The sequence below is a fragment of the Ranitomeya variabilis genome, chromosome 1 (genome assembly GCF_051348905.1).
Source record: "Ranitomeya variabilis isolate aRanVar5 chromosome 1, aRanVar5.hap1, whole genome shotgun sequence".
NCBI classification, from domain to species: Eukaryota; Metazoa; Chordata; class Amphibia; order Anura; family Dendrobatidae; genus Ranitomeya; species Ranitomeya variabilis.
The window spans coordinates 1099476781-1099500721 of NC_135232.1; the positions used below are offsets into that span (position 1 = coordinate 1099476781).

A 23941-nucleotide genomic window follows, 5' to 3' on the forward strand; every position below is an offset into this window, starting at 1 on the left:
TTACAGACCGATTTCCTTACCGGAAGTAGGTTATTGTACCCTGGCCCTGATGACTCGAATTCTCATGTGCCATTTCAAGAACATTCGCACAGGAGCTCCATTACCGCTACCCACAAAATGATCCCAGAGCTATCTGTTGTCCTGTGTGGTATGAAAATTTTTCTAGCTATCTACTTCGGCCAATCAGAGGTGACCAAAGAGATCACATGGCATGAAGTTCTGCCCATGAGGATCCAGCCGGAAACAGATGTAAAATAGAATATGGGCCCTGGGGAGTAAGGAGCGGGAGAACGTCTGCCTCTCTTTAGATGAGATGGTTTTGACATTAAATGTAGGATTTTCTAGGGCATCTAAGGCCGGAATGTGAGGTCGGGAAACAATTCACTGTTCTGATTAGATTTTAGAGTGTGACGCGGCAGTGATGGATGAGCGCCGGCTACCTTCACCATATCTCTGTACTTCTCCTTCAGCCTCCGATACTGCCTGCTATATTTATCCACGGCAATGAGGGATAGGGTGCTCTTAAAGTCACTCTTCTTGTCCTCCGTGGACCACTTCGCCAGCCGAGACAGCAGCTCATCTTTCATCCAGGAGATTTTAGGGTATATAACGCCATCCGATTCCCAGCCGTCCGCGTATACAGCGAGCAGGGAGAGTGACCTGGAAAACACGGACTGGACCAGTTATGCAGCAAAAAGGATTTGGAGGTTTTCAGGTACTTTAACCCCTTAATGGCAAGGGTAATTTTAACTTCTGCAACTCTTTTTCTTCTTGCAAGAGCCAACATTTGTTTATTTTACCATCATATCTTTTTTGAGGGGGGGGGGGGTTGTTTTAACAGCAGTGCAGTAAGAATGACTAGGGCAGGCAGGATAGCTACAGTGATACCAAACTAGTATAACAAATAATATTTTTTAACTTAAAAGAATTGTGGAAGTTTGTAAAAAAAAATTTAATAACACACACACATATATTATATATATATATATATAATTTATTTATTTATTATTTTTTTTAAATTCATGACCGAAAGGATGGGCTCCCTTGAAATTGTACCGGAAAATGAAGTATTTTTCCCAGAAAATTATTATAGTGACATGTTTTGTTATACACATGTTTATTTCCTTTGTATGTACTGGGAGAACATTAAAAAAAAACAGAAAAAAAGAGCAAATTGGACATCATTTCACACAAAAAAACAAACAAAAATGGTAAATGGTCCGGACAAAATTGTGGGTCAATAACTTTGTTTCAAACATGTGATGCTCATTCAAACTCACCTGTGGCAAGTAACAGGTGACGGCAATATGAAAATCACACCTGAAACCAGATAAAAAGGGGAGAAGTCCTTTGTCCACAGTGCGCAACATAATGAAGTTTACAATCCATGGCACTGTAGCTAATCTCCCTAGATGTGGACAGCAAAGAAATTGATGAAAGGTTGTAACGTAGAATAGCCCGGATGGTGGATAAGCAGTCCCAATCATGTTCCAAGGAAATTCAAGCTGTCCTGCAGGGTCAGGGTGCATCAGTGTCAGAGCAAATTATCCATCGACATTTGAATGAAAAGAAACACTATGGCAGGAAACCCAGGAGGACCCCTCTGCTGACACAGACATAAAAAAGCTAAATTGCAGTTTGCCAAAATGTATGCGAGTGGTCAAAAAAACCTACTGACAATGTATCTTGTGGACAGATGAGACCAAGATAAAGCTTTTTGGTAAAGCACATCATACTGGTTTACCAAAAACGGATTAAGGCCTACAAAGAAAAGAACACAGTACCTACAGTCAAATATGGTGGAGATTCAAAGATGTTTTGGGGTTATCATGAAATCTGAAAATGACCAAAGGATTTTGGGTCACACTATAGTGCACATCCATTTTTGAAGCCACTGCTGCCAGATCCCAAATGGTCCCGATAAGCCCCTATACTGGGAAGGGGGCGAAACGCGTAGGGATGGAGATATGGGACATATTAAGTCACGTATTCAGATAAGTAATCTATTTTTGATCATAGCTGACTGTGCCCGGCACTCCATGGCAGGAGTATGTTAAGCGCCATAATGTGCAGCGCGGTAGCCATGAGAGACCAGTGATACGGCTTAATGTCTATGAGGCTTTTCTGTATGTTTGCTATATTGGTATGCAGACATGGGATTCATTATGCTATATAGATTTAGTTGAACAATCAATTGTGGTTGCAGTAACTTATTGCTGGTAGTCCTTGACAGGATTTGTGTCTAAAAAAAGTGTGAGAAATTGCAATATGGCGGTTATGAGTAACCAGTGATAACTTTCATCTATCTGAAGCCTCTGTTTATGTCTGCTATGGTTATTACCAATTTATTCTATAAGCTAATGATGGCAGCAGTATAATGTAATTTGCACAAGAGCACCTTACATTATTATGGTCTCCAACTACTAAACTCTGGGAGACTTCTGCTCATCTGTACCCTTTAGTAAATTATCTCCTATATTCTACAGACTGTGGAGGCAATTATCAAGTTTTGACAATACACAAAAACAACCTAGATCAGATTTTTGGCCTCTAAATGTACAGAGTGAGTCTATAGGGTACACATTACTGGGCATCATTCTGTGCATGTATCCAAGTCACTGCAGCAATAGATTGTGTGCTGCTTTTAGATTTTATATCTTTTCACATTCACAGCGTGATCTAGGTTCTAGTTGTGTGTATGGTGTTTGGGGTTTTGGGCGTGGGTAGTTGTTAGGGCCCGATTAGGGCAAGGAGGGACAGCCGTCGCTGAGTGGGGGCGCCACATCGAATTTTAAGGTGCCAACCTCCGCTGCCAGGAAGGTGTGAGTTCCATTAGGGTGAACAATAGGAACTCAGTCAGGAATACATCTCTTCATGAAAAGAGTTCCTGCGGTATCTCGGCTGTTACCTATACCCCACACAGACCTAGGGTTTATGGTGTTGGTAGTTATTATGGGTTTAATCATCTATGAGATTTTACATAGGATTCATTAAAAGCTATTTTTTAAGGGTATTTTTTCTTCTTTTGGTTGCTAGATCATAATATAGTGCCCAGTGTCCATAATATAGTGCCCAGTGTCAGAGAGCTAGGTTTGCATCGTAGGTTTGATCACTGCAGGACAATGACCCCAAACACACTTCAAGAAGCCCCCAGAAGCGGATGGAAACAAAGCACAGGAGAGTTCGGCAGTGGCCAGCAATGAGTACGGATCTAAAGCCCATGGAACAAAAAAGGAAATAAATAGTTGCAATAATTTTCTGGATTTTATTTTTTTTCATTTTTTTTTCAGGTGGACTTGAACTTGTGATCGTTTGACTGCTTGTACTACAAGGGCCTTCAGCAGGCCACCCCATGTCACCCCGCGAAAGCTTTTATTGTATCGTGCCACTTAAATACTAGTCTGAGATCGACTGCGGCATTTAAGTGGTTAAACAGCAGCCACCAGAGTTTGCTCTGACCGTTGCCATTACAGGGCAGCATCCAGGCTGTATAAAACAGTCAGCACCTGCATTGTACGGAGCAGGCCCAGCTACAGCACGCTCTGTACTCCTGCACCCCCCATAGCATGTACTACTAACCCATCCTTAGGATAGGACATGCATATTAGACCAGTGGCGGCCTTGACTCCCAGCACTGCTGCCGATCAGCTCATAGATGGACCAGTGATTGCAGCCTCCCCTTCACTGTTTACCATACACAGCGCCATTCATTGTGTAGTGGTTATTGTGGGTACTGCAGCCGCCCTTCTACCAGCTCATCAGCACAGGTGCAAGAAGTCAGCCATCGATCAGTGTGATTTTGATGACCCTCACAATATCATCAACCCCAAAAAATGTAATACGTCCCATATCCCATGCATATCTGAATTGGGGGCAAACACGTGTCCTAACACGGGAGGCGGCCGTACTCCCACCTCAGACATTTACAGCATTTTCCCAGGATGTCAAAACTATCGGACAGACTGAAGGGCGACCTCGGGGGAAGTTCTCCAACCACTGTCCCGCCCATGAGGAAGGAAAAGAAAAAAGAGGAGGATCACGTTACAGTTCCGGCGCTGGCTGGAAGTACACCGCGTTCACCGCTTGATTTGCACAGCTCTGTGCACTGTATAGTGGCCATTCGTGGACATTACAGCTTAACTCTTATTTAAAGGGGTTGTCCACCTCTGAAGGCCTTTTTTTCCTCTTTATTTAAATGCAAGGCATTAGGTCTAAAAATCATTTCTGCAATCGGCTTTCATTACAAACTTTGCACCATTTCACTCCCATGGCCTCTGTGTTTAGGGAACAGGGAGTTAGAAAGGTGAAAAAAAAATAAAATAAAGAGCCCAAGAGGAAAGTGAAAAATGCAAAATTTCTCATTTTTAATACAGACTGTGGTATGAAATAAAAAGCAAGCAAACAAAAAAAAAAAAAAAAAAACACATTTAAAACAAACAGAATTTTCTTATGCAAATCAATGCAAAATAAAATAAGACAGGAGGCGAAATGAAGACATGGATGCGGAGTAGTGAGCGCCGCCGGATCGCCATTAATGAGAGGGTGTCGCCGGCCACCGGAGCTTTCCACCACCGCCGACGGGCCTGGCGCTAATGTAAACCGCTCACCATTCGTCAGCCTCCACGTGTGCCAGACGGATCTGATAGATGTTGTTCCTCCTGACCTGGAAGTGTCCGCGGCTCGGCTCCTCCAAAGGCACAAAAGTCACAGCGCGGCCGGAGACGTCTGCGGAGGGATTCAGGAGACACGGAGCGTTACTCTCTGGCGGCGCGGAGCACAACATTCTCACTATTTCTATTAACGACTTGTTAATAGACGTCAGCGGTGGTCATGTGAGGGGGCTCCGAGCCCCCCATTTACCCAATATTAGCAGGCCCGCTCACATCGCTCTGCCTGTGAATGAGGTACATGAGATTTTGCATTTTTTATATACGTGTCCTTGTTATTGCCATTCCAATTGGCTGATCATATGATCTCTGTATAAGTATGGGGGGTGTACTTTGTTTTCTAGGGCTTCATAAAGACTAGTGATGAGCGAACATGCTTGGATAAGGTGTTATCTGAGCATGCTCGGGTGCTAACCGAGTGACCTTGACGTGCTCAAATAATATATTCGAGTCCTCACAGCCACATGTCTCATGGCTGGTTGACAGCCGCAACATATGTGTTTGTTAGACAATCCCTGAATGTGTTGAGGCAGTCGAACAACCGCGAGACATGCAGCTGCGGGGACTCAGACATATTATTCCAGCATGTCGAGGTCAGCACCCGAGCATGCTCAGATAACACCTTATTCCAGCACGGTCGCTCATCACTAATAGTGAGCTATCTATAGAATTTTTATGTGAAAACAAGATTGTTGGGATTAGTTACAAAACTCGGCTCATCAACAAAGACCAATTCCTTAAAAGATTCTTTATTAAATATATTTTTTATACAAAGATCAAAAAAACAAAAAAAATGTGAAAAAACCAGACAAACAAAAAAAAAAATATATAGAAAAAACCAAAAGTGAAAAAAAATACCAAAAAGTCAGTTGCTGGTCTGTATCCTGAAATTAAACCAGCAGGGCTACTATTAGACCTATTTGGCCGTACAATCGCCCTAACTGGTCTCCTGCCTATCAGTGGAGGTTGGCACCCTCTTGAAACGCAAATAGCGCCCCCACTCAGCGGCGGCTAGCCCTCAATTCCCTATACATCCCTGTAATAGGACAAAAATTACAACCATGATATACCAACGTAACAAGAGATAGATGCCCTAGTAATAAAAAAACGTATAATGCAGAGAATCTATATATGGGCCTAACCAGCAATTAGCCACCGTATCAAAAAACATTGATTACCAACCAATTTGCCTAATGAATTTTTTAGAATACCTAGGAGAGAGGGGGGGGATATGATATAATTAACTGACCCTCCACAGTGCCTATTTGGCAGAATCCCTCCCTGGCTGCGGAGGTTGGCACCCTATATAATGCGCAATGTGGCGCCCCCGCTCAACGAAGGCTGACCCTCTCTCTCCCTAACGATCTCTCCCCTAATACACCTACCATAAAAATGAAATATGGGGATAAGAAAGAGGTTATAGGGAAGAATAATCTTGATAAATTATTTAGGCAGGAAACATTCATCTTTCAAATGTAATAAGATCAGGTGCCATTAGCTTGAGTTAGATATAGGCAGGCTCCAGTGCAATATTTGTTGCTCCTGCATTTACCCTTTATGGATCGCAGATAAATAGTGGCTGAAACTGATGTCAGATTTCTACTGCATTATGCCCAAACAAATCAGCCATGTTTGCCCATTCACAAAACAGGTCATAGACAAAATCACCTTCTATTGCACTATGCCCACACAGATCAGCAAACCGATAATTTTCTATATAAAACTTAGCTTGAACATGTTAGATCCGCATTGCCTCAACGCGTTTCTCTCCCGTGATAAGAGTTCCTCAGGAGGACACCGGCAACCTGCAACCAGATAACATCTATGATGTTCTCAATGAACACTAACGTTACCATGGGCCTCCAGACTTGTCTCCCATTGAGCACCTCTGGATCATCAATGCACGAACATTGCACAGGAGCTGCCAGCAGCGGATCTTGATGATTTGTCCAAATACATAGGAGCTGCCAGCAGCGGATCTTGATGATTTGTCCAAATGCATAGGAGCTGCCGGCAGTGGATTTTTATGATTTGTCCAAATGCAAAGGAGCTGCCAGCAGTGGATCTTTATGATTTGTCCAAATGCAAAGGAGCTGCCAGCAGCGGATCTTGATGATTTGCTCAATTGCGCAGGGAGCTGCCAGCAGCAGATCTTGATGACTTGTCTAAATGCAAAGGACCTGCCAGCAGCGGATCTTGATGACTTGCCCAAGTGCATTCAGTGCAGCAGAACATTCCTCAGGTGACCATTAATATCCTCAGTGATAGCAGCCGAGGTGCGGGGATTTCTGCACGTGTCGCTCATACTCCATACTTCAAGACGTTTTGAAAATGTTGTTTCTACATTTTTTTTTCCCATCATTTGCAGATCAGTGACACCTCCATCCTGTGATTTCCATAATTCGATCACTTTCCTTCTTGGTGTTACAATGTCAATGTGGAGGGGTGTACAAAAAACCAAGCCCCCCATCCAATGAGCTAATAAGGAGGGCAGCCCCTCAGAGCTACTCATCCCATCTTCCACTAGTCTCACTCCTCGCTGTGCACAATGGATCTGTAGAGAGCACAGCCCATCAGTCCGCTCTGTGTAGAATTACTACTGATTCCTGTCACCACATATCTGCTAACAACACAATGGAAATAAAGCAGGAATTACAGCAACACAAGAATGAAAGAGAGCCCTTATACGGATTGTAAAGGTAATCTGTCAGCAGCTGTTTGCTATGTAATCTGAGAGCAGCATGATGTAGGTGCAGAGACTGATTCCAGCGATGTGTTACTTACTGGGCTGTGTGCTGTTTCAATACAATCAGTGTTTTATCATCAGAAGATTATCACCAGAGGTCTGGTGTCATGCACATGCCAGTCAAGCCAATCTGTATAACTCACCCTCATCACTGATTGGCAGCTTGCTGCCTATGCACAGTGTACACAGGAAGCTGCCAATCAGTGGTGTTAGTGGGGTTATACAGGGCTCAGCATTCTGAGCTCTGCTAAATCTGCAGCAGAGAAAACGGAGTTCATTAAAATTTCAGCAAGCAGCCCAGTAAGTGACATCGCTGGAATCAGGGTCTCTGCTCCGACATCATGCTGCTCTTGGATCACATGGCAAAACCTGTTGACAGGCTCTCTATAAACCAGTGATCACTTGATCGTCTAAGTAACACTGGAATATTCAGTCTTCTGTATAATTATTACCGGTCCCCTATAACGCCCAGGCACAGGTGACCTAACATGACAGGCATCGGGGCCGTGGCATCAAGTCAGCAAACTGCGCTGCATAGGAGGGGGTGTGTGTGGAGGGAGACCCTAAAGAATCCCCCGGTCCTGACCACTTATATGCTACACTCACGATTGAAAGTGGTGGCATCTACCAGGTGAAACTGCTCCAGTCACTCCTAAGTGTCGGCTGTATAACACCGCCAGCACCCGCTGCACCTAGTGATGGGGCTACTCTGCTGCACCCGGGGCAGGACTGGGGGACAGATTTGTAAACTAAAGGTGTGATTTTTACTGGGGCTTAGTATCAGATTACTTTTAAAATGGGCAGCACGGTGGCTCAGTGGTTAGCACTGTGCTATATTGTAGGGCAGTACTGTGGCTTACTGGTTAGCGCTGTGCTATATATAGGGCAGCACGGTGGCTCAGTGGTTAGCACTGTGCTATATTGTAGGGCGGTACGGTGGCTTAGTGGTTAGCGCTGTGCTATATATATAGGGCAGCACGGTGGCTCAGTGGTTAACGCTGTGCTATATATAGGGCAGCTCAGTGGTTAGCGCTGTGCTGTATATAGGGCAGCACGGTGGCTCAGTGGTTAGCGCTGTGCTATATAAAGGGCAGCACGGTGGCTCAGTGGTTAGCGCTGTGCTATATAAAGGGCAGCACGGTGGCTCAGTGGTTAGCACTGTACTATATATAGGGCAGTACGGTGGCTCAGTGGTTAGCGCTGTGCTATATAAGGGGCAGCAAGGTGGCTCAGTGGTTAGCGCTGTGCTATATATAGGGCAGCACGGTGGCTCAGTGGGTAGTGCTGTGCTATATAAAGGGCAGCACAGTGGCTCAGTGGTTAGCACTGTACTATACATAGGGCAGCACGGTGGCTCAACGGTTAGCCCTGTACTATATATAGGGCAGCACGGTGGCTCAGTGGTTAGCACTGCACTATATACAGGGTAGCACGGTGGCTCAGTGGTTACCACTACTATATATAGGGTAGCACGGTGGTTCAGTGGTTAGCACTGCACTATATACAGGGTAGCACGGTGGCTCAGTGGTTACCACTACTATATATAGGGTAGCACGGTGGTTCAGTGGTTAGCACTGTACTATATACAGGGTAGCACGGTGGCTCAGTGGTTACCACTACTATATATAGGGCAGCACGGTGGCTCAGGTAAAATAAAATGTTTTTGGAGGTCGATGGATTCTGTTAAAGAAAAAAAAAGTATCAGCTCATCGGGAAGAGATTAAAGGGAAGGTGCCACCAGTTTTCTTGTAGTTTTTTTGTGTGAAATTAAGCTTAAAATAGTAATTTAAATGTACGGTATTAATGCAATGTTTGCAAACATTTCTATATGAAAAATGTTATGTATTTTCTTACAAACATATATGTTTACCACTAGGTGGAGAATTCTCCGTTTTAGACCTCAAGCAGCTATAGTGAGACTTACCAGCTTTACTGTTAAGGTATGTGTCCACGGTCAGTAAACGCTGCTTGTTTGACGCTGCGCAGCGTCCAGATGTTCCAGCATAGTGGAGGGGATTTTATGAAATCCCGTGTCCACTATGCGTGGAAACACGCATCCGACTTCCCTGCGACTCCGCACATGCTGCGCGTCTTTTCAGATCGCAGCATGTCCGTGCTACCTGCGGCGACGCTGCGTTGCCGCAAGTAATATCACAGGGCGCTATGCGAGGGTGCGATGATCCCGGATGTGTACAGTTAACACATCCGGCATCATCGCGTCCCAGAAAGGGGGCGGGGCTTAGCGCCGAGCGGCTTCGCCGCTCCGGCGATACCGCCGGCCATCCTGACCGTGGACACGTACCCTAAGGCTGCTTTCATACGTCTGTTTTTCACAGTCAGGCGCAATGCGGCGAATTTTGAAAAAAATGGATCTGCTAATGATGCCGCCGGATCCGTTTTTTCCCATACTTGTACTAGCGCCGGATTGCCTTATGTTTCGTCCGTTTTTCGCCGGATTTTCTCTCTCTCTAAATTGGGGCAGTAACTGCTGACATCACCATTTCCCTCCCCTTTTGGGTGGTCTAATATCCCTGAGACAGAATGACGAGTAGCATCGCAGGGCAGCGCCATTTTGTGGGTGACTGCCCTGTGATCTGCTATCACCAGCAGTTACTGTCTCTCTCACCCAGATTACATGATTCTCTCACCCCCCTCCACAACGCCTGGCCATTCACTGCAGACCCCAGCTCCTTATCTTACTGAGGGATTAATCACAGCTCCTGCTCCATAATGCTAACTGCACACTGTTCCTCCTTGATGTCTCTGCTTTTCTCCTCCATTTTACTCCCATCAGCCATAGGATCTGTTCTGCTGGAAGCAGCACTGCTTATGTTAGCAGATCCGAGGGCTCCATGTATATGGCAGCAGAACACTCCCACTACTGTGAATTGTGCAGCCCACAGAGGCGTGCCCAGTTCACAGCAGTGACAGTTCTATTACAATAGATAGGGTCAAAATCCTCTGTTATCTCCTATGACCATGGGGTGCTGAATTATGACACTCAAAGTGTCGTGCTGCTACTGTGAAAGCAAGCTGTCAGCCCCCAAGTGCCTTCTTTAAACTCCTATAACAAACAAAATGTTTCAAATGCAATCAAAACTTGGTTATAGCAGCATGCTATGCTACATTACATTGATTTATTACTGATCTATAAACGCGGTACCTTCCCCTTAAGCAATGTACAAACAGGACATTGCCTTTTATAAGTTGCTGTCTATTCCTGGGCGCATTTACTCTTTTATTTTAGTTATCAGTTGGAGTCTCAGCACACAGACAATAAAGAATAAGACTTCAATAATGTGCCAAGAGTTTCCTAAAAGGAAAGAGCTGTCCGAAATGTGCCTGTGCTGTCTTTGTGTTAGGCCATGTTCACACGGTCAGTATGTGTAAGCCAAAACCAGGAGAGGAAATTAATATTAGTAAACTTGCAATTTTCACATTGGGGCTTTTTTTCACCCAGATTTCCTGTCTTTTCAGGAAGTTTCCAGCAGGCTCCTTATCCTCAGAGGCAGCAGTACAATGACAGGTGACGCCTCTGCACACAGCTGATAACGCAGGATCCACCAATCACAAGAGGCGATGTCACCGCTCACCTCCTCCCATCACAATGACCTTTGCACACACACATTAGATGCTTCAATACAACATGGAGTCGGTGTCCGACCATTGCTACTAATGTACTTGTTTCAATAAGCGTCTAATGCGCGTGTGCAGATGTCACCGTGAAGGCAGAGAGTGATAGGTGGACCCGGTGTTATCAGCGGTGTTATTACCGGTCACTGGAGCCCTGTCTGCGATGATAATGAACCTCCTGAGAGGACAAGCCCCGCGTGCTGGAGTGAAAATGAGAAGATTTATAACAAACATTGTACAATGGAAAAGATGCTAAAATACAGGAACCCCCGAATCCTGCTGTGACCAGAGTCGGAGGACACGTTCCCTTTAATGCCAGTGGTCACCTGTGAGGAGCAGCTCGGTGCCGGGCTCGCCGCTCTTGGGGATGACGCTCCGCAGTGTGACCGCGCCGCCCTCACAGCCCCTGATCCCGGCCAGCACGTCCTCGTCTCCTCCCGGGCACTGCAGCTCCGCCAGCAGCCTCCGCACGGCGGCCTCCTCCTCCTCCGGGCCCCGCTTCACACAGGATCCGCACAGTCTCTTATTCAGCACCTGCGGTTTCTCCACCCACACCGCCACCGCCGCCCAGAACCCCGCGGGCAGCGCGGAGCCCGGGTCCCGCACACAGAGCCTCGCCAGCTCCGGCATCTCACCGCTACCACGCGTGCGCGGCGCCTAGTGATGACGTCACCGCCACAGCGCACGAGACTATTCCTTCTGTTTCCCCAATGCTATCAGTCTTCATAAAAATGGCGGCGACTGTTTTATCCTCTAGAACCAAGAGCCATGAGTTTTTTCCATAAATCGGTGTGGCGCATGATGATGACACAATCATGGTGCCAGTACTAGCCGCCATATTGCTTACTGGCAATGTGTGACTAGACTAGGTAATGAAGTGATGTCTTATTAATTACCTTAACGGCGGCCATCTTGGTTGTGGGCAAAAAGTCTGATTCGTTCTATATATGACCAAAGTGTTATATTCAGGATATTTCATGCTCGTTCCCACCTTTCCCCTGATAAATATATATTCTGTGAACTCCGAACCACAAGTCTCCTCGGCTTTAGAGATTTTCAGCAATACATTTTGCCCATAAGAAAGATGGCGGAAAAGACTTCCTCTTCCTAAGATTGGAGCTGTACCTCCTGGGAGTGGGGCCAGTTTCTGGCTGTCAATTGTGGACTCTGCTGTGCACAATCTGGGAGGTCGTGGCTGGTAACGGTGAGCTGTTGAGAGGCTTATTATGGCTGCAGGGGGTGTCAGCAGCCCATTGAGTTCTGATGTGTGCAGCTGTGGTTGTACCACAAGTCTCAGCATGTCACAGGGGGAGAACTCACTGGTGCAAAAAAAAAAGGAAGCAACCAATCACAGCGCAGCTTTCTGGTTTATTATCTGCTGTTGGAATATGAAAGCTGGCGCTTGGTTGCTATGGGCGACAAGGCCGACGTTACTTTTAGACCGGTTAGATGCATGTGGGTCAGTGTTGCAGAAAATAGCGGGGAAGGGGCTGAGGAATGATTGGAGAGCGCGGGGGACGCCAATGGTGAATTATAGGAGGGGCCGCAAATGTGATCCAGGGACGGACGGCGACGTCTGGGGCGTGCAGAACCAGGGGGCGAAACGGTGCGCTGCGCCTCGTGGCGACACCCAGGGTGCTCCCAGCGCGCTCATTAGCATATTAAACTTCCGGGAGGCAGCGGTCAGAGCACGAAGGGTTTGTTCACATGTAACGTTTTTACTTGCGTTTTTTTGCATTTATTTGAATGGGTGAAAAACGCTGGAAGAATTGACAGGCTGCGGATTTATAAAAAAAAAAAAAAGACCCAGCAGCTGAAAAACACAGCAAAAAAAAAAACCCCGTACGAATAAATGCTTTAAAATCTCATTCACTTTGCTACTCCTGTAAAATGCAGCGTTTTTGAGGCGTAAACAAACGTTCTAAAGAAAAGACACGTGTGATCAAAACTCAAAGGTGTGATTATTTTTTTTATGGACTATAAAGTGACATGTAAAAGTTTGGGCACCCCTGGTCAAAATGACTGTCATTGTGAACAGTTAAGGAAGTTGAAGATGAAATGATCTCTAAAAGGCCTGAAGTTAAAGATGGGACCTTTCCTTTGTATTTTAGGAAATATATATATATATATATATTTCCATCTATTTTGTCATTTTATTTTTATTTTTCATTTTAAATAATGCAAAAAGGAAAATGGGCCGTTGCAATAGTTTGGGCACCCTGCATGGTTAGTACCTAGTATCTCCCTTTTTTGCAAGTGTCACATCTTGTAAATGCTTTTTGTAGCCAGACAAGAGTCTTTCATTTCTTGTTTGAGGGATTTTCATGAATTCTTCCTTGGAACATTCTTCCAGTTCTGCGAGATTCCTGTGTCGTCTTGCATCCGGCTGCTATTTTGTGGTCTAGCCACAGATTTTCGATGATGTTCAGATCAGGGGACTGTGAGGGCCATTGTAAAACCGCCAGCTTGCACCTTTTGAGGTCGTCTATTGTGGATTTTGACGTCTGTTTGGGATCATTTTCCATTTGTTGAAGCCATCATCTTTCCATCTTCAGCTTTCTTACAGATGGTGTTATGTTTGCATCAAGAACTTGTTGAAATATCATTCAATCCATTCTTCCATCTACTCGTGAAATGTTTCCTGTGCCATTGGCTACAACACAATCCCAAAGCATGATTGATCCACACCCATGCTTAACCCCTTAAGCCCCGAGGGTGGTCTGCACGTTAATGACGGGCGAATTTTTACAATTCCGACCACTGTCCCTTTATGAGGTTATAACTCTGGAACGCTTCAACGGATCTCGGCGATTCTGACATTGTTTTCTCGTAACATATTGTACTTCATAATAGTGGTAAAATTTCTTTGATATTACCTGCGTTTATTTGTGAAAAAAACGGAAGTTTGGTGAAAATTTTGAACATTTCGCAATTTTCCAACTTTGAATTTTTATGCAATTAAATCACAGAGATATGTCACGCAAAATACTTAATAGGTAACATTTCCCTCATGTCTACTTTACATCAGCACAATTTTGGAACCAAATTTTTTTTTTGTTAGGGAGTTATAAGGGTTAAAAGTTGACCAGCAATTTCTCATTTTTACAACACCATTTTTTTTTAGGGACCACATCTCATTTGAAGTCATTTTGAGGGGTCTATATGATAGAAAATAACCAAGTGTGACACCATTCTAAAAACTGCATCCCTCAAGGTGCTCAAAACCACATTCAAGAAGTTTATTAACCCTTCAGGTGTTTCACAGGAATTTTTGGAATGTTTAAATAAAAATGAACATTTAACTTTTTTTTTCACAAAAAATTTACTTCAGCTCCAATTTGTTTTATTTTACCAAGGGTAACAGGAGAAAATGGTCCCCAAAAGTTGTTGTCCAATTTTTCCTGAGTACGCTGATACCCCATGTGTGGGGGTAAACCACTGTTTGGGCGCCGTTTGGGCGCAGGGAAGGAGCGCCGTTTGACTTTTCAATGCAAAATTGACAGGAATTGAGATGGGACGCCATGTTGCGTTTGGAGAAACCCCTGATGTGCCTAAACATTGAAACCCCCCACAAGTGACACCATTTTGAAAAGTAGACCCCCTAAGGAACTCATCTAGATGTGTTGTGAGAGCTTTGAACCCCCAAGTATTTCACTACAGTTTATAACGCAGAGCCGTGAAAATAAAAAATCCTTTTTTTTCCACGAAAATTATTTTTTAGCCCCCAGTTTTGTATTTTTCCAAGGGTAACAGTTGAAATTAGACCCCAAAAGTTGTTGTCCAATTTGTCCTGAGTACGCTGATACCCCATATGTGGGGGGGGGAACCACCGTTTGGGCGCATGGCAGAGCTCGGAAGGGAAGGAGCGCCATTTGGAATGCAGACTTAGATGGATTGGTCTGCAGGCGTCACGTTGCGTTTGCAGACCCCTAATGTACCTAAACAGTAGAAACCCCCCACAAGTGACCACATACTGGAAATATTTTTTGCGTTACCACATTTTGAGAGCTATAATTTTTCCATATTTTGGTCCACAGAGTCATGTGAGGTCTTGTTTTTTGCGGGACGAGTTGACGTTTTTATTGGTAACATTTTCAGGCACGTGACATTTTTTTATCGCTTTTTATTCCGATTTTTGTGAGGCAGAATGACCAAAAACCAGCTATTCATGAATTTCTTTTGGGGGAGGCGTTTATACCGTTCCGCGTTTGGTAAAATGGATAAAGCAGTTTTATTCTTCGGGTCAGTACGATTACAGCGATACCTCATTTATATCATTTTTTTATGTTTGGCGCTTTTATACGATAAAAACTATTTTATAGAAAAAATAATTATTTTTGCATCGCTTTATTCTGAGGACTATAACTTTTTTATTTTTCCTTTGATGACGCTGTAGGGTGATCACATCGCGTTGCTCCAGGGGTCTCAGGGAAGCAGGCAGGGAGCCCCCTCCCTTCGCGATGCTTCCCTATACCGCCGGAACACTGCGATCAAGTTTGATCACAGTGTGCCGGGGGTTAATGTGCTGGGGGCTGTCCGTGACCGCTCCTGGCACATAGTGCCGGATGTCAGCTGCGATAGTCAGCTGACACTCGGCCGCGCTCCCCCCGTGAGTGCGGCCGATTGCATATGACGTACTATCCCGTCACTGCGAATTAAGTCCCAGGTCACCTTGACGGGATAGTACGTCATATGGGATTAAGGGGTTAATGGGTGGTGAGATGTTCTTTTCCTGAAATTCTGTGCCCTTTTTTCTCCACACATACGTTTGATCATTGTGGCCAAAGAGTTCTATTTTATCCTCATCGGTCCACAGGACTTGTTTCCAAAATGCATCAGGCTTGTTTAGATTTTCTTTTACATACTTTTGATGCTGAATTTTATGGTGAGGACACAGGACAGGTTTTCTTCTGATGACTCTTTGATGAAAGCCATCATTATGCAGGTGTCTCTGAACAGTAGAACAATGTACCACAACTCCAGAGTCTGTTAAATCAGTCTTGTGGTTGTTGTTTAATCTTTATTTTCAGATTTTAGTTAATGATATGCTCGTGCTCTGGGGCGGCCTGTGGGGATCGTCATGTGGTGCTCTGATTAGGTATTCATGTGTATGGCTTCGGAAAGGTCACTGATCCCTCACTGACCCACCCCCTAGTTTACATAATGAATATTATATATATATTTTGGAAAACAAAATCCCCTTCTTCAGGCAGGTGCTGGTGCCTGTGCTGCAGCATGACCACATGTGTAATGTGTTTATAATTCATTTGTTTGAGCTTATCCTGAGGCATCCGCATACATCCGCATGGCCTACGTACCCAATGTTAAAAATAGGGTACGCAGGACGCATGCAGACGTTGGCGGAGCTGAAGGAAGAGGCGCAGCAGTGGGCGGGGCTTCATGGAGGAAGAAGGCTGACGTCCACAGTCCTGCCTGCGCACTGCAGTACTTTGCTCTGCCCTCAACAGGGCAGACAAAGTACGCCTGCGCCGGAGCTGCGGCATGAAGACAAAAAAGAGGACGTCATCGTAAGAAGATGGGAGGCCCCGGACCGGACCGCGACACCCATCGGACCGGACCGCAGCGGGACCGCCCCTGGGTGAGTATAATCTAACCTGTTTTTCTCATCTTTCAGGTAACATCGAGGGCTTATCTACAGTATTACAGAATGCATTACAGAATGCTGTAGATAAGCCCCTGATGCCGGTGGGCTTAGCTCACCTTCGATTTTGGGGGTGACAGGTTCCCTTTAATCTTTTGTTCTTTGTCATGTGTTCTTTTGTGAATAAAATACAGCTATAGGAGATTTACAAACCATTGTTTTCTTCTTTTCTCCACATTTTACACTGCGTCCCAACTTTTTTGGAGTTGAGGTTGCAGATATACAAAAAAAAATATTTTGTCTTTTAACACCTTTCCGACATCAGACATAATAGTACGCCGATGTCGGACTCCCTCCCTTTGATGTGGGCTCCGGCGGTGAGCCCACATCTTTCTTGGCACATGTCAGCTGTTTTGAACAGCTGACATGTGCCTCTAATAGCCGCGGGTGGAATCGTGATCCACCTGCGGCTGTTAACTAGTTAAATGCTGCTGTTAATCTCTGACAGCAGCATTTAACTCACGCTTCCGGCAAGCACACCGCAAATCCCGCCCATTAGCGCCCATGTCACATGATCATGGGTCGCCGATGTGTTGGCATGACAACCAGCGGTCTCCAGCAGACCACTATGGTTGTCAGTGCCGGATTGCTATGAGGCACTGCCCGGTGCTCATAGCAAGTGAGCAATTCTGCTACATACAGGCGAGATCTGATCATCTCCTGTATGTAGCAGAGGCGATCGGGTTATGGCAGCTTCTTGTTTTCCATGGAGACTAAGGAAGCATGTAAAAAATAAAATGTCTCTGAAAATACGAATTAAAAAAAATATAAAAGTTCAAATCACCCCCCTTTTGCACCATTCAAAATAAAACAATAAGAAAAAATCAAACAAACACATATTTGCTATCATCGAGTTCAGAATCGCCAGATCTATCAATATAAAAAAATAATTAACCCGACGGCTAAATGGTTTAACGAGAAAAAAAGTTAAAATGCCAAAATTACGTTTTTTAGTCGCCGCAACATTGCATTAAAATGCATTAATGGGCTATGAAAAGATCGTATCTGCAGCAAAATGGTATCATTAAAAACGCCAGCTCAGCACACAAAAAATAAGCCCTCATCCAACCCTAGATCACGAAAAATGGAGACGCTACGGGTATCGGAAAATGGCGTAATTTTTTTTTTTTAACAAACTTTGGAATTTGTTTTCACCACTTAGATAAATAAGAACCTAGACATGTTTGGTGTCTATGAACTCGTACTGACCTGGGGAATAATAATGGCGGGTCAGATATAGCATTTAGTGAACATGGTTTAAAAAAAAAAAAAAAGACTACTGTGGGATTGCACTTTTTTTGTAATTTCACCGCACTTGGAATTTTTTTCCAGTTTACGATATTTTAAACCCAATGGTTTAGTTCAAAAGTACAACTCGTCCCGCAAAAAACAAGCCCTCACATGGCCATATTGACGGAAAAAAAAAAGTTATGGCTCTGGGAAGAAGGGGAGCAAAAAAAAAACGAAAACGCGAAAACGAAAATACCTCCGGGGGTTAAAGGGTTAAAGTGGACGACCCCTCTAAAATCCACCGTGTTACCCTAAACCCGCTGTATACATTCCTCCATGAGTGTCACAGCCCAGGGTAGGACAGGACAAGACTGAGAAGGACTTTCGTACCTCCGCACTGCAGAGTCCCAAGTCCGGCTATCTTATCGATGCAATCAGGGTCAGCAAATAATACCGTAGTAACATATTACTGTGGTTACATAGGATCCCAGCTGGAGACGTCGCCTCATCCATAATCTGCCGCACGTAGTCTGCGGGGTCCGGATTACTCTCCTCTTATTAGTAAGTGCGATGCTGCCTGTAGCTAAGGGTTGGGTGGTTTTCATATGTATAATAATAGGAGTAATGGGGGTAATACATGACTTATTGAGCCTTTGGGGGCGTCTTTAATGGGTGACCATGTGGATAGACAAAATGTGGAGAAGCAAAGACTCGTAGATGGGGTTAGGCTTTGCTCACAGACTTAGGAACAGAGAGATGATAATCAGGCCGGGGATTGACTTTAACGGGGTCTATTGGATTTTCTATCATGGTCGCTGTCATTTCGTTGGGAAAGGAGGGAGAAGATGCATATCAAAGCATTTAAAGGGAATCTGTCAGCAGGATTGTGCACAGTAACCTACAGACAGTGTCAGGTTGGCGCCGTTATACTGATTACAATGATACCTGGTGATGAAATCCGTCTTGTGGTTCTTGTTTAATCTTTACTTTCAGTTTTTATTTAATGATAGGCTCGTGGTTCAGGGCAGCTTGTGTGGGGGTCTTCATGTGGTGCTCTGCTTATACTGTATATTCATAATGCAGCCTGCTGACAGGTCACTGATCCCTCATTCACCGGCACCGTAGTTTACAAATTTCCTCCTCCAAGATGGCACTGCCTGCGCAGTAGCAGCTATTGGATCGCTGATAGCTTGATATCTCATTCGGTGTATGTTAGGCCTCTTAGTGGGATCGAAGGGGAAACGTCTGTCCTTAGAACCTTTTAAAGAAAAATTTAAATCACAGTATAAGAGGTGACATGTCTGACATGCCAGCGTAAGGAGACTTATAGGCCATGCAATGCTCCTGTAACGTAGGAGAGTAATATGAAATTGTATTATTACTGATCACTGCACTGTGCAATATCACTCCGGCTATCTGGAGACCTGAGACTTCTTAGGGGTATTCCTGTTTTCTAATATGATGGTGTATCTCTAGGATGTGCCGTCACTCTACTGTGTGGTCAACGTAGTCTGACTTCTTGATCCCCAGTGATCCTGAGAAAATGGAAATTCAGCACTAATTTAGCCCTGCATCCTTTCACTCTATTTCCCTGCCCAGCGGTGCTCATGCAGGGTACACAGCAAACAGGACGCAGCATATAATCTCACTACTGATTGGGTCTTTGTGGTCGGGCCCCCACCAATCTGCTGGTCGGATACCAGCCGGAACAAGTGATTACCTGACCCCTCTTCTGGAGATAGATGGGACCCGACCCCCTCAAACATTTATGGCATGTTTGATGGGGTGGGGTGAGACAGGTCTCTCGTGAAACTACCCCTTTACCTTCACGGCCATAGTGAATCCTGTAAATGGACCCTTAGGTGGCTGAGAATATTCGGCCATTTTCACATTATAACCAGATATTGTTTTTTAGGTGTCTGGCATGAATGCTGGAGGCAAAGCTGTTTTTTTAGATTTATGTCTCCATGATTGAGGCAGGTAGCCGTTATTGTGGCTCCCAAATAAATATGAGCCAGCCACAGCCAGAATTTCTGATATTCGAACATCTGAATACAGATTTAATGAGTTTTACTGCATTGTTAGCTGTCCTGTGATGTGGGGCACGGCCGGTGACAACAGACGCGTTTGCTCCATGGTACGATATATGGTTTTATCCAGCAGATTGAGAACGATCGCTGCCAAGATGACCGATGCCAAAGAGGCCACGTCCCAGGGTGAGCTGCTGCCCGATTTACCCAATGGCCCACTTGCTGAGTACCGCAGGAAGGCTTCCTTCTGCTGGAAGGAGATGGTAATATTTCTGGATGACGAAGACATCGTTGCGTTTAAGGTACGAGTGCTATGTACAAAAGCAGCGGCCTCCGAGCTGGGGGGCTTCAGAGACTCCGGCTGAGGAACCTTGTAAATTAATGTGTAATCAAGCCGGCTCCTGACCAGAAATGGTTCGGCTGGTCCAGGATGAGCCTGTATGTCTGCACCGGGTACACTATGGAGGACCTGTCCGCAGGATATTCCACCCCCCACTATGAGAGTAAAGCCCCTTCATTGCTTATTACAGTCATACATTACTAGTAGAATTTCATTGGGGCATTCTTGAGAAATCGACTCTTGACATTTTTATTTCATCAGGGCAGATGCCTCACTCCCCAGCTCTGCTGTAATTCACCGGCTGCTTCTGATCATTGACCGACAAGTCACCCTTCCCTCGGTGACCTGCCTTCTCTGTTCAGGCACCGTCATTGCCCGGGTTTGCTTCATCAGAAGAGACATCGCCTGCGCAGTGAGCGCCTGTTGGCGTTGCGAGATCAATGTACCGGCTCCCGCGACGACATTGGGAGCAATGATGGCTCCTGCGGGAAAAGTGACCTGTCAATCAACAACCGGTGGTGGGCGGCGAAGTACAGCAGAACTGAGGAGCGAAGTACCCGCCCCGATGCGCTGGAGAATAAAACTTTAACAGTAGATTTCTCAAAAATACCCCAGAGAAATTCTACAAGCAAAGTATAAATGGAGTAAAAATTTTAGCGGCTTTACACTCATGCCTTTAGTTAGGGGTTAAATATCCTGATGACAGGTCCTGTTTTTTTATGCTGTAAAAAAAAAAAACGTAAAATTGAATTATTTGATTTTTATCACTTTATAGGAAATCTGTAAACTTTTCATCCAGTTTTCCTATCTTATAAAGAGATGTCATATTGGTCGGAGGGGCCTTTTCTTTTTCATCAGTGAATGGCCTCGAGTGGGATCTGAACAACCCTGAAAAAAAGAGAAGGCGCAGCTGTTTTTAGCGCTGCGCCGCCTTCAGCACACAATGGCGCCCACTACCAGGCGGTGCAGCCTGTTCTGGTGAATGGTGCTTGTTGTAGTTTGCCCGGTACGCCATATCCATACTCAAAAGTCCAGTGGTAGATATGTAAGGAATTTTCGACAGCCTTTTCATTTTATTAATTTTGTATTTTTTTTTTATTCTGCTTCAGAAAAAGATCTTCACCACACTTGAGAATGATCCACTATTCTACCGCCAACCCGGGGAAGATCTGCCCCTGGAGAAGTACAGAGAGCTGACGTTTCTACGGTGCAAGAAGATATTTGAATACGACTTCTTAACTTTTGACGCGACCATGGAAAAGCCTCAAAAGCTACTAATCCTTATTAACTGCCTGGGCATGTATGACTGGTCCCTGGCTGCTAAATATTTCCTGAACACACAGGTGAGTCCAAAGGCTCCTCCACTAAATGCCAAGAGGTAAGAAAAAAGCAAATCTAAGGAGAGAGTCTGGGTATGGACAATGAAAAGCCAACGTACACGCTTCGACATTTTTCGCTTCCTCTTCAGTCACAAAGTGTGAGTCCCGATCACAACCCTCAGTGGTGACAATCTGGACATTTATTTAAAAGAAAAAATTCACCATATCCAACAGGAAATTGTCTCCCAGTCCCCAATATCATGGCTCCTCTGCCTTTCCTCACTTCATCAAGTTCAGTTTCCGTTTTTGAAGCAGTCACCCAGCTTCTCGTCCTACTACCTGCACCACTGACCCTATTCCCTCTCATCTCCTTCATACCTTCTCCCCGGATGTCACCACCCACCTAACTAAAATATGTAACCTCTCTCTTTCGTCCATTTTCTTTCCGTCCTCCTTCAAACATCACTTTACTGAAAGAAAACATCCCTCGACCAGAACTACTCCATTAACTACATACCTGTCTCTAATATTCTCGTTATCTCTACACTCTTGGGTCACTTGGTCCCCTGCCATCTAAACCGCTTTCAGATAACTTCTTGACCTTTTGCGATCTGGTTTTCAATGCTTAAACTCAACAGAAACTGCCCTTACTAAAGTTTCTAATGATCTACTAACAGCTAAATCTAATGGTCACTGTTCTCTGCTCATCCTCCTAGATCTCTCTGTAGCATTCGACACTGTGGAGCACCTGCTCCTCCTACCTAACTATGCTCTGCTCTGTCGGGCTCATGGAACACTTCTCTCCTGGTCCTCCTCCAACCTTTCTGACCGCTCCTTTACTGTACTTTTTGTTGGCCCCTCTTCACCTTACTGTTAGGGTTCCTCAAGGTTCAGTCCTAGGCCCCCTCCTCTGCTCTTTTTATACTGCCCCATTGAACAAACTATCAGTAGATTCGATTTTCATACTGTATGTTGCTGACTCCAAATTATACACCTGTTCTCCTGACATCACACCTGCATAGTTACAAAATACCAGTGATTGTGTTTCTGCTGTCTCTAACACGATGTCCTTCCTCTATCTGAAACTGAATCTGTGTGTGTTTCCTTCTCCCACTAACTTGTCTATACCTGATATTGCCATTTCCGTCTGTGGTTCCACCATAACTCCTACGCAGCATGCTTGCTCTCTGTCTTGGGGGTCATATTTGACTCAGATCTTTCCTTCGATCCCTACACCCAATCACTCATTCACTCATGTACTTGTGCTGCAAAATCATCCCTGGAACCAATATTTTCTTACCTTTTACAATGCAAAAACTCTTACTGATGCTCTGAATCACTCATGCTCTATATTCTAAACCTCCAACTCACATCTCCAGGACTTCTCTTGTGCTGCTCCAATTATCTGAAGTGCACTACCCCAGACAATCTGATTAATTCTCAATATCCACAATTTTAAATTAGGTCTGAAAACACATTTCTTTTGACTCACCTATCATCTCACCTCGCTAATTCAGCCAAGTAATAGGGATGAGCGAGCACTAAAATGCTCTGATGCTCATTAGTCGAACCGATTCCTAAACCTCGGATGCTCGTTTCGAGTAACAAGTATACTGGGAGTCAATGGGAAATCCAAGGATTTTTCTGGCAGACCCTACAAGGAGGTCTTCGGGCAGTTTAAATGGATTGAAAAAGTGCTGAATCTCTGACATCTCTGACTCCCAGATCGCTGCTGAGAATAATGGTGTCACACTTATACTTCACTTTAAGGACTGACAAAAAAAACATTCAGAAATTGGAGTTTACATGAAAAAAAATGTTAAGAAACATTCTTTCCTGTATAATGACTTGCATATAACATTTTAAAAAGGATTTAAAAAAACTAAAAATTTAAGTAAACCAAAATTGAAAGTTTTATTAAAAAATTGATATACAGATTGCCTCTTCAGAGAGAAGGAGGACTTGATTTCTACAGCGCCACCTGTTGCAAGTAGCGATCCTACAAGTCATAATCAACCCTTAACGAGTCGTGTAATATGACTTTGGATAAAAGCCAAATCAGAATCTCAATTTGCGGACACAGTGTTTCGGGCTATTGGTCCTCGTCAGTGCAAAGTATAAGATCTGGTTTGGCTAGGGAGAGACTATGGACTGGAGTTGACAAGCCACAGCTGGTATGTCACTCCACAAAGAGAAACCTTACCTCTTAGACCCCATGAAAAAATTGTAAATTTCAGTGTAATGTACGAAGGAAGCAAGAACCGCCAAAAATCAGATGGAAGAAAGACACCCTGTATTAGACATAAAGGAGGGC

The 23941-nt window shown here is 44.6% G+C and overlaps 2 protein-coding genes across 8 annotated transcripts in view; one reads left to right on the plus strand and one right to left on the minus strand.

The window, feature by feature from the left end:
• The window catches only part of TRMT44 (tRNA methyltransferase 44 homolog), a 55243-nt gene extending 43512 nt beyond the window's left edge, over positions 1–11731 (minus strand). The window contains exons 1-3 of the mRNA XM_077280067.1: positions 11373–11731; positions 4608–4725; positions 441–660 (exon numbers count right to left, since the gene is read on the minus strand). Of these exons, the coding sequence (XP_077136182.1) occupies positions 441–660; positions 4608–4725; positions 11373–11676 (642 nt within the window). The 5' untranslated portion in view covers positions 11677–11731. The remainder of the gene's footprint in view (positions 1–440; positions 661–4607; positions 4726–11372) is intronic.
• Positions 11732–12035: 304 nt separating this feature from the next.
• The window catches only part of ACOX3 (acyl-CoA oxidase 3, pristanoyl), a 94499-nt gene continuing 82593 nt past the window's right edge, over positions 12036–23941 (plus strand). Inside the window, exons 1-3 of one of the 7 annotated variants that reach the window (XM_077280068.1) lie at positions 12036–12250; positions 20102–20270; positions 21418–21651. In XM_077280068.1, coding sequence (XP_077136183.1) covers positions 20124–20270; positions 21418–21651 — 381 coding nt within the window. In that variant the 5' untranslated portion in view covers positions 12036–12250; positions 20102–20123. Of the gene's footprint in view, positions 12251–18361; positions 18500–20098; positions 20271–21417; positions 21652–23941 lie in introns of those variants that run through there. The other 6 variants (XM_077280072.1, XM_077280071.1, XM_077280070.1 and 3 more) reach the window with 6 other exon arrangements.